The sequence below is a fragment of the Oryza brachyantha genome, chromosome 5 (genome assembly GCF_000231095.2).
Source record: "Oryza brachyantha chromosome 5, ObraRS2, whole genome shotgun sequence".
NCBI lineage: Eukaryota > Viridiplantae > Streptophyta > Magnoliopsida > Poales > Poaceae > Oryza > Oryza brachyantha.
The window spans coordinates 19,785,495-19,795,952 of NC_023167.2; the positions used below are offsets into that span (position 1 = coordinate 19,785,495).

Consider the following 10,458-nt stretch of genomic DNA (forward strand, 5'->3'; position numbering starts at 1 on the left):
ATGCATACTTAAAATTTCTATAATAATAAATCATATTATAACAAAATAATTAATAATTATATAATTTTTTAATGAGACGAATTGTCAAACGTGGACCTAAAAGTATAAAAAAATATGGAGGGAGTATAAAAATTAAAAGACTTTAACAGTTTGAGTTATTATAATATACACCACTTACGTATTTTAAATTCTACCTGTTCCAGTTATAAAAAGTATTTGTAACATTCTGATATTAGCAAATTAATCCAATCCAAGTTTCCCTAATCCATTGTCTTCAAATTCATAATGTTAGCGTCCAATTACAAACTTCCAAAATTCAGATTCAAATACCAATTCCCATATCACAAATTCCAGAGTCCAAATTTCAGGTTTGAATTCAAAATTTCAAACTCAAACCCATTTCCTTTTTCCTCTGCTTTCTTTTCTTTTTCTCTTTTTTTTCTCTCTTTCTTCTCCTTTCCTCTCTATCGGCAGCTCTCTCTGGTTCTTCTTCTTCTCTCTCCACACCGAGGCACAGACGCCGGCGCTGCATGGACGCCACGACGCCACAGCTGCTGCTACCGCACGTCGCTGCCGCCGCACGACGCCTTAACTCCCCCGCGCCAGTCGCTGCCGCCGCACGTCGCGCCGGCTGCGCCGCGCACGTCGCAATAACTCCACCATCGCGCCACTGCAGCACCGTCGACGTGCATGTCGTGTCGCCGTCGCGTCGCCGCTGCACCGCCCTCTCCACGCCGCAGCTCGCTCACGTCGCCGTGGACCCGGCCGGCACCTCTCGCCGCCGGGAGCGCCTATAAAAAGGGGAGAGCAGCGACCTCCCGTCGCTGCGCCCTCACCTCGCCTTGCCTCTCCCTCCGCTCCGCTCTGCTGCGCCCCGCCGACCGCAGGGAGCTGGCCATCGCCAAGCCAGCTGCGCCGCCGCCGGTCAGTCTTTTCTTTTTCCCTTCTCTATTCTCCCGAACGCCTCCTCCCCTCTGTATCTCCTCTGTCCTCCTGCCCGTGGGCTGGTAGGCCAGCCGGGGTGGGCCAGCTGGGCTGTTGCTCGCCTTACTGTTCCCGCTCCATGTGCAACCATAAAAATTAGCAAGTCTGCTTTGTCTCCCTACAAACCAAACTGCTCTGAGTATAGAAAAATCCAGCTAATTACTTTCTCTCTTCTAAAAATATTATTCCTGGAAATTAGCTACTCCTTGAATTAAATTAGGAATTTCCCCCTTTTAACCCTTGTTTTAGTTCCAATTAATCTAGCAAATTTTTTTCCATGAAGCTTAGAGCTAAACTAGTTTAAATCTTTCACCTCCCGGACCAAAACCGTATCCATAATTTCTCGGCCACATTAATTCTGGACTTGCGAGATACTTCGGCTAGCTGAAAAATTCCCATTATTCACTTGACCACCCCGAGACCTATATTTATATCATGACTATCGACCCTCCGTTTTATCAGATTTCGTAACCGCGAACGAATTGGGCGAGGGGCCAAATTCGCAGGACTTCGAGCAAGGCAAGTCATCACCCCCATTGAACATGTTGTACCTATATTGCGAAAATGTTTCCTTTACTTAAAATTGCATGCAGAACAAGTAGAGACCCACTTTAGTTAGATACAACCTGTCATATGTTTGATTACCATGAAACCTTTGTCGCCTTATGTTGCAATTATAATCTAGTCAATTGATGACATTGCTTAGCCACGCTATTAGCTGCATTTTATTCAATATTACACTTTTGAAATATTTATGATGATGTTGAGACATTACTCAGTGAGAGTAATTGCATGATGGCGGGTGGAGACATGAGCGCCACCCGACCAGGTTGTGAATGAGTTGTTAAGATAAAACTGTTTTCGATCGGGGCGGAATGGCAAGAATATGGGTGGTTCTAGGGAATAGTTAGCCCGCCCTGATCAGTTAAGGACCGAGCCATACAGCTATACATGAAACGATCATCGTATAACCGTGTTTCTCGAATGGGTATAGACCTAGCTTAGTAAATAGCCAAGCGGAGGCGGTGCCCAAGCCGTGGTGGTTCTTATGAGTGTGCAAGTAGGCAGGAAGCCTATTACACAGGGGATGACCGGGTAGGTCAGTCCCAGTGAGTTGTGATGTGTTGTGTTGTGGTTATTGGTTACTCCTCCCTTGGGAACGCCAGAACTCCCCTCACTACTAGTGAAGGACGTCTAGAGTGCAATGGGGATTAAAGTTTATGGAGAGGGCACTGCCAAAGTAAGATTATCGAAAAACTTTGCCACGACTGTCTCATGTGTTGGGACGAAGCTCATGTGTCTCATGTGTTGGGACGAAGCTCATGTGTTAGGTAGTCGTGGAGTACGGGAAAAGTGTACAACCACTGCAGTGTGTTTAAATCTATTTGAATAGCTGCGCTCTCGGATATGAGCACCAGGACATGGCATACACATGGCTAGACTCATAAAACTCAAAAGATGAGTATGGGATGAAAATGAAAATGTTATATGTGTGTCGAGGTGATTCACTCCTTGAGTTGTAAGGGGTTGAATTACCTAGAAGATGGCATGAATGCCATGAGGGAAAACAATCAGTGGATGGCTGACAGAAACTTCATAGCTATTTAATTATACTCGTGGTATAGAAATTGATGCTAGAAAATAGGTCTTGTGAAAACTATTTGTGAAAGCTGCTTTTATGCAAAAGAACCCTATAAGCCTCCTTTTTATAACCATGCATGTGCATATTTCCGTGGTGACTTGTTGAGTACTCCGTATTTACCCCTGCTTTGCTCACTATCAGTGTTTGAGGAAGACTCAGTTGCAGACTCTTACGAGTGCTTCGAGGACCTCCCTAAAGGAGAAGACGCGTAGTGGTGCCTTGCCTTCCAGTTGTCGCCTGTGGTGTATCACCGCTTAGATGCCGCTACTTTTATCGCTTCTGTTTAATTATTGTCCTTTAGCTTCAGACTCTTTATCTGGCCAAGTGCCTGGTTATAATAAGCCCTGTGAGGCACTGTTGTATGAACTACTGATGCTACGACTCGATATCGTGTGTACCATCTTCTTGATCCAGGGAATGGTATAATTAAGCACGAGGTAATCCTGATACCTGAGATCGGGGTTCCACGGTATTAAATTTGACACTTAAATTTAAAATTCATCACATTTATTATAACTTATAGGAGTTGAATATATGTTTTACCATTTATCTTATTTAAAATTTTATGTAAATATACAATACTATGAGTTAAAATTTATTTAGTAATAAAAAAATCATAACAAAATATTAATAATTATATTTTTTAAAGAAAATAAAACAAATGGTGAGACGTAGTTTCAATGGCTTAGAGCATCTTTAAGAAAATACTAATATTTAACTTTTTAAAAATTTATATTAGATTTATCTAAAAAGTATTAGGCATAAAAATTACGCACTTTTCTAACAGAAATATAAAAAATAAATAACTTCTATTAGGAATGTATATTCTTATCCTTTGATTCTTGATTTAGGACACAAGTAAGCTGATTTTAGACATATGTAAATATTAGTAATGTATTTGATAATCTGTTGGAGATATATTTTTATCTCAATTCTTAAATTTTAGTTTTAGAGATTAATTTTAGACATTTGGAGATGCTCTGTAGGGGAAAAATGGACGGTGACGGATCACGGTTAGTTATGGACCTTATCCGGCGCCTGCGGCGGCCATCGAAATCCAATGGCGCAGACCATCTCCGTCTCTTACCCACTCCCCTCCTCCGCCCGCCACGCGCCGCCGCTCCCCAATGCCACGGCGCTGCGGGCCGCCGCCGCCCCGCCCTACTCCGCCGGCGTCCTCATCTCCCTCATACGCCACTGCGCCGACCTCCACGGGGATGGCACCGGCCGCGCCGCGCGCCGCCTGGCCCCGCAGCTGCACTCGCTGGCGCTCAGGACCGGCCTCTCGCGGGACCCCCGGGTGACGTGCGCGCTCGTCGACCTCCTCGCTCGCCTCGGCCGGCTCCCCTCCTGCGCGCGCCTGCTCGACGAGGCGCCCGAGGGCGCCAAGGACGCCGTGCTCTGGAACAAGCACGTCGCCATGCTGGCCGAGGCGGAGGGGTGGCACGACGCGATCGCCGTGTTCAGGGAGATGCAGGCGCGCGGGGTGCCCGCCGACGGGTACACGTGCGCGCGGGTGCTCCACGCGTGCGGCCGCGCGGAGGCGCTCCGTGAGGGGAGGGCCGTCCACGCGCACGCGCTCAAGCTCGCCCTCCACGCGCACCCCCTCCTGCCGGGCTTCCTCGCCGGCATGTACGCCGAGAACGCCGACATTGCGTCGGCCACTAGGGTGCTCGACGCGATGGGGACGGACAGCATCGTGCCGTGGAACGCGGTCGTCGCGTGCTGCGCGCGGCTCGGCCTCGTGGACGACGCCCTGGAGCTCGCGGAGTGCATGGCCAGGTTGGGGCCGGAGCCCAACGTCGCGACGTGGAACACCGTGCTGTCAGGCTGCTCCCGCCACGGCCGCCACCGGGAAGCGCTCGGCGCCGTCGCCAGGATGCTGAAGCAAGGGCTGCGGCCGGACGCCACAACCGTGTCCAGCCTCCTCAAATCAGTGGCTAACACGGGGCGGCTCGGCCATGGCATGGAGATCCACTGCTTCTTCCTGAGGAACCAGCTCGAGGCGGACGTCTACACGGGGACGGCGCTCGTGGACATGTACGCCAAGTGCGGTCGACTCGATTGCGCCAAGAAGGTGTTCGACGCCCTGGAGCACAGGAACCTGACCACCTGGAACTCGCTGGTCGCAGGGTACGCCAACGCCGGGCAGTTCGACAAAGCTCTGGAGCTCGTGGAATTGATGAAGAGGAACAGGCTCAATCCGGATATAACCACTTGGAATGGACTGATCACTGGTTACTCCATGAACGGCCTGAGCTCGCAGGCAGTGCTTCTTCTCCGGCAGATCAAGGCAGCTGGTGTGACGCCCAATGTGGTCTCATGGACGTCACTGATCTCAGGGAGCTGCCACAATGGGGAGTACGAAGATTCATTCTACTTCTGCCATGAGATGCAGAAGGACGGTACCCAGCCTAGCATGGTTACCATGTCAGTGTTGCTCCGGGCTTGCGCTGGATTAGCTCTGCTAAAGAAGGGGAAGGAGCTGCACTGCTTTGCGCTGCGAAGAGCATATGACTGTGACATGGTTGTCAGTACAGCACTAATTGACATGTACTCCAAGACAGGAAGCTTGATTAGTGCAAAAACGATATTTGGAAAGATTCAGCAAAAGAATTTGGTGCTCTGCAATGCGATGCTGACTGGTCTGGCACTCCATGGACAAGGTCGCGAGGCAATAGAACTGTTCCATGACATGTGGAACTCAGGATTGAAGCCGGATTCTATAACCTTCACTGCACTTCTAACTGCCTGCAGATCGATGGGCTTGGTTACAGAAGCGTGGGAGTACTTCGACAGCATGGAGACTAAGTATGGTGTAAAGCCAACGAGTGAGAATTACGCCTGCATGGTTGACCTATTGGCAAGGTGTGGTTATCTTGATGAGGCAATGGATTTCATTGAGAGGTCACCAATTGATCCAGGGGTTAGCTTGTGGGGAGCACTTCTCACAGGTTGCTCAATACATGGGAATCTTGCTCTTGCAGAGGTGGCTGCGAGGAATTTGTTCAGATTGGAGCCTTACAATTCAGCCAACTATTTGATGATGATGAACTTGTATGAGCATGAGCAGATGTATGATGAAGCTGAGAGCCTGAAGTATGCAATGAAAGCAAGAGGAGTGGACAGTAGACCAGGATGGAGTTGGATACAGATCGAGCAAGGTATCCATGTCTTTGAGGTCGATGGGAAGCCGCATCCTGAAACCGCAGAGATATATGAAGAGCTTATTCGCCTGGTGTTTGAAATTAAAAAAACAGGATATGTACTGGACACCAGCTGCATAGTGTATAATGTTCAGGAAGAAGAGAAAGAGAAACTTCTCCTTGGCCATACCGAGAAGCTTGCCATCACTTATGGGCTGATCCGCTCGGATGCAAGTAGAAAGCCTGTCAGGGTGATCAAAAACACCAGGATGTGCAACGACTGCCATGAGGTGGCAAAGCATATTTCTTCTCTATGTGATCGACAAATTGTTCTTCGTGATGCTGTTAGGTTTCACCATTTTGTGGATGGGAAATGTTCTTGCAATGATTACTGGTGAACACTGAACTACCTGATCAATTCACCCACCATTTCTGTCTCCTACTTGGCTTTCTTCGTCCGGCTGATGTTGCAGGCGAGTGAGCATGCCCTGTTCGAGGAGGGCGAAGAAGACGGAGGAGAAGAGGAAGGTAAAACGACCCCTCAGTTCGTTTACTTTCTTTATAGACTGGATGGGCATATGAATGGTGAATTCTTTTGGGCAATTCGTCGAATTTGCTATCTGAGCATTGAGCTAGCTAAGTGGGGTTCCACCACTTAATGAAATGACACCATAATCGGAGCCATAATAGGAATGTTATCTCTTAGCAGCACATAATAATTCATGTGCAGTAGCCCTTGTTTGTATCTGTCAACAAGAGTAATCTGGTTTCGTTCTAGATAGAACTTGTGTCACGACCATGGATGCAAATTCTTTGGTTGTACATGTCAACAAGAGTAATATGGTTACGTTCTATTTATAACTTGTGTCACGATCATGGATGCAAATTGTGATAGCATGCAGAGGTAGCCGCTTACATTTCCAATCAATCAGCACAAAACTGTCCTTTTTGTTAAGGAAAAAAAGAAAACATTAACATCTCTTATTGCCATTTCTCACAGGATGAATTCATTGGCTAAATATTCGCTTTGGTATCTGAATCTAGTTTGTACAAAAGCTCATCTTAGATGTATTAGTTAGCTCTGCACATGGCAGTGGTTGCACATCAAGTGCACCACCACTAACAGCTCGGCATTTCCATGGACCAACAGAAGCACTGCCATAGAGCTTGACATTTGAAAGGCAAATTCTGCTGAAAACTGAGTTCCTGATGCCCCTTATCAGCCCAGCTTGCCGGATGTTCTGACCCCAAACATTTTTTATCGTCACGCCGTCGACGGCAGGAAGCATGCTGGGGTTGTATGACGCATCAGGGTGCCCACCAACATCTCCAGCAATCCTCAAACCGTAACGAGCTCCATCCAGTGTCACTTCAGAGACCGTGATGTTTCTGATGAATCCTCCCCTGCCAGAGTTGGTCTTGATGTGGATTCCGACACCCATGCTGAAGAAATTCAGGTGCTCCACATGGACGTTCTCCACACCACCAGATGTCTCACTCCCCACTGCAAAGCCTGCAAATGGTCCTGATCCTGTTATCCGTCTGATCGTGATGCCGGAGCTGGGACGCCCAAAGGCTATGCCATACTCATCCCAGCCACTCTTGATGGAAATCAGGTCATCTCCTGTCGAAATGTATGAATCCTCAATGCAAACATTGCTGCTTGAATCTGCAGTTTTGAGTCAAAGATCGTAATTCAGAATTGACATAGGGAATCTCACATGGATTTACAAAGTGAAAGAACGCTGTACCTGGATCAATTCCATCGGTATTTGGGGAGTCTTGTGGAGCTAACACAGTCACGTTCGTGATTACTACATTGCTGCAATACACCGGATGAATGTTCCAAAATGGCGAATCCTGGAAGACGACATTGGAGATGATCACATCAGTGGAGGAGATTAGCTCCAATAGATGTGGTCTTGTGAAGGGAAGTGTGCGCTTCTTCCACATATCCCACCACACGTTGCCCTGGCCATCAATGGTTCCATTCTCACCTGCAGAAATCACAGAAAAATGGAATCTTGAACAGCTATCTTCCCAACAACGAAATGTTGGATGATATTCTCATCAGCATGCTTAAGAAATCTGAATAGTGAACTTTTTTAACTGCAGGTCAGATGACTGTTGCCGGTATGTTAACTGGGTCAATGTGTATACATATTTGCCGAGAAGTAGTGACATCAAGATTCAAGACAAGTTGACAGGAGGTGGCATTTACAAAGAATTAGAACCTGTGATGAACACGTCTTGGAGGCCATCGCCATGGATCAAGCTCATGTATCTTCCGCCTGGCAGCTCGCGCCCTCTCCCGTACGACGGCAATGGGTCTATCAACGGCCAGCTCGACGTGTCCTGATCCACAAATCCACCATGACACCATGTCACTGAGCAGCTCAGCATTGGCACGGGGTTGACAAGAGGAGAGCTCTGGAGTCTGGAGGTGGAAGAAGGCCATGGCCATGGCTTAGCAGCTCTCTGCACTGCACTGTACCTGTGTGGCGCGGATGACGGCGCCGCGGGCGAGGAAGAGCGTCATGTGGGAGGTGAGGTTGAAGGGCCCCGTCAGCCACACCCCGGGCGGCACGTACAGCAGCGCGCCGCCGCGCGCGCGGCGACGCCCGATGCGCGCCACCGCGCGGGCGAACGCCGCCGTGTTGAGCGTCCGCCCGTCCCCGACGGCGCCGAAGCTCGCCACGGACATCCACGCCCCGCGGCGCGGCACGGCCACCGGACACGTCGTCTTCTCCCCCTGCGCCGCGGCCGGCGACGACAGCAGCGCCAGCGCCAGCGCCACGGCGAAGGAGAGGCGCAGCGACGCCGACGCCCGCGCGCCTGGCGTCGGTGACGCCACCATCGCTCGTCGGCAAGCAACGAACGCGACGGCGAAGTGAAGTGGACGGACGCAGAGAAGAAGAGCAAGAAAAAGGCGTCGTCCCTCGTCTTGTGGTTGGATGTAGTACGCGTGGAGACAGTTAATGTGGTCCGCAATTATGGGCTGTCGTTTTGCACCATGGAGTCATGGCATTGTTTTGTTGGTGCCCTTAAAATCGTGAGCCACGGTAACCATGATGTATAAAAAAGTTAATTTTAAGATAATGATTATACTTATAAAATAAATCATATGAGTAATTTTACAGTCCTTGAGAAGGTACTATGAGGTATCAAATTTGGTACCTCACAGTACCTAGGTACCAAGAGGTATCAAAATTTTACACTGAAATTTTGATACCTCATGATACTATAAAATTGCTCAGATCATATATATGATGAGAAGTAGTATTAGCTTAGGGTGCATCTTATGTTTAAGGTTTATCATAAGCAAAAAGAAAATATTTTTTTCTCTCATTCACCTCATGAGCAGGAGTTGAAACATTTTATTTTTCATCTTATGTGGATTTATGACTAAATTCTAGCCATACCATCACGAGAATTGTTTTAACAATGATCTATTATTCATGGGTCTCATCTTAATGCTATACTATACTATACTATAAATATTGAGGATGTCTTCATGCATCAATCTCAAGCGTCTAATTTTGTGCATCTACGGTTCAATGCATTTGTCCGAGTAAGAGCTCTCAGGCCAAGGACGCCAACCAACGTCCTTGATTTCTTGCTCTCCAACCTCTCATCCTTTCTATGGCTTTATGCAATGCAAATACGATATTTTTTATATACTTTGGACTATCTAATTTTGGGATAGTTGTTGGGGATTATAAGCGGTTAAATTAGTTACTCAACTAAAAATACTCAATAGAGGAAAACACATTCCAAATGTGGCCTCCGACTAGTAAGTCTTTTCAACACAAACTGGTGAGGACCGAGGGGTTCCCATTTTGCATGGAATTGGAATATTGGATCATATATCAAGTGATATAACCCTTCTGAGTGGTGTACGTTAGGGCACAATACAGCATTCAATAAGCTGTATTTTTGGTTAGAGCATGTTGCGTAGAACTGGCATCTTAAAAGAGTAGTAGTGCTGCAATGCCTTGTCTGGGCTGTAGACTGTAGTTCTTGTGTACAAACGGAACAGGTGAAAGTGGTCCAAATGGCATCCCCCAACGGCACTACTGGAACTAAATCCTTACGGTACGGACAATCCCGTAGCTAACAACGCAATTGAATCCATTCCCAATCATAGTATAGTAGTCCTCTGCTAAGATGTACCACACAAACTAACAAGTCTAACAACAGAGTAAAAATACCATATAAATGACTGCAGGATATTTGTTTTTCATGAAAAAAACTAAACGACATATTTACAAACAAAAAATAATTTATAAACGAAACTTTCATATATGTACTCCTAGGGATCTAAAAGCTAAATGAGAAAAATAAACTACGATGAAAAAATCTTAAGATCAACTCTAAATATAAGATTGAAAATTTTAAATTTTGGATTATAAGTATAAACAGAAATGAAAATATAAAGCTGTACCAATTTATTGAAACTTTGGTTAAGCATTTTAGAGAATTACAATAGTAATGTATGATGTTATTAAAAGCTATAACTTCATTTGACTGACATGTTTTCACCCACTCATCGTACACTGTACATGGAATACTCGTGCTGCTGTAAGCGAGGCCCGCATACGATGTCATACGTATATCGCAATAAAGTTGCGGCTCTTTGATAAAATCGTTTGTTATTGTCATAGTTTTTTTTTAATGAAGTACACC

General features: G+C 46.8%; 2 protein-coding genes across 2 annotated transcripts; one reads left to right on the plus strand and one right to left on the minus strand.

Annotated features, from left to right (window-relative positions):
• The first annotated feature begins 3,686 nt into the window (after positions 1 to 3,686).
• LOC102701730 (pentatricopeptide repeat-containing protein At4g01030, mitochondrial) lies at positions 3,687 to 6,859 on the plus strand. The gene is made up of 2 exons (XM_006655581.3): positions 3,687 to 6,300; positions 6,773 to 6,859. Exon 1 carries the CDS (start codon positions 3,687 to 3,689, stop codon positions 6,168 to 6,170), a length of 2,484 nt encoding a protein of 827 aa, XP_006655644.3. The 3' UTR covers positions 6,171 to 6,300; positions 6,773 to 6,859.
• LOC102717526 (probable polygalacturonase) lies at positions 6,793 to 8,808 on the minus strand. Its single transcript, XM_006654788.3, has 4 exons — positions 8,267 to 8,808; positions 8,007 to 8,127; positions 7,524 to 7,769; positions 6,793 to 7,441 (listed from the first exon to the last, which is right to left on the minus strand). The coding sequence occupies exons 1-4, from the start codon at positions 8,627 to 8,629 to the stop codon at positions 6,813 to 6,815; spliced, it is 1,359 nt and encodes a 452-aa protein (XP_006654851.3). The 5' UTR covers positions 8,630 to 8,808; the 3' UTR covers positions 6,793 to 6,812.
• Between the last annotated feature and the right edge of the window lie 1,650 nt (positions 8,809 to 10,458).

Excerpts from the sequence above, each read along its gene's own strand:
- LOC102701730 (XM_006655581.3), top strand. The coding sequence starts at position 3,687 with ATGGCGCAGACCATCTCCGTCTCTTACCCACTCCCCTCCTCCGCCCGC.
- LOC102717526 (XM_006654788.3), bottom strand. The coding sequence starts at position 8,629 with ATGGTGGCGTCACCGACGCCAGGCGCGCGGGCGTCGGCGTCGCTGCGC. Across the intron at positions 8,128-8,266 it reads CCGTCATCCGCGCCACACAG|GACACGTCGAGCTGGCCGTT; the intron begins GTACAGTGCAGT and ends TTTGTGGATCAG. Across the intron at positions 7,770-8,006 it reads CCAAGACGTGTTCATCACAG|GTGAGAATGGAACCATTGAT; the intron begins GTTCTAATTCTT and ends TGATTTCTGCAG.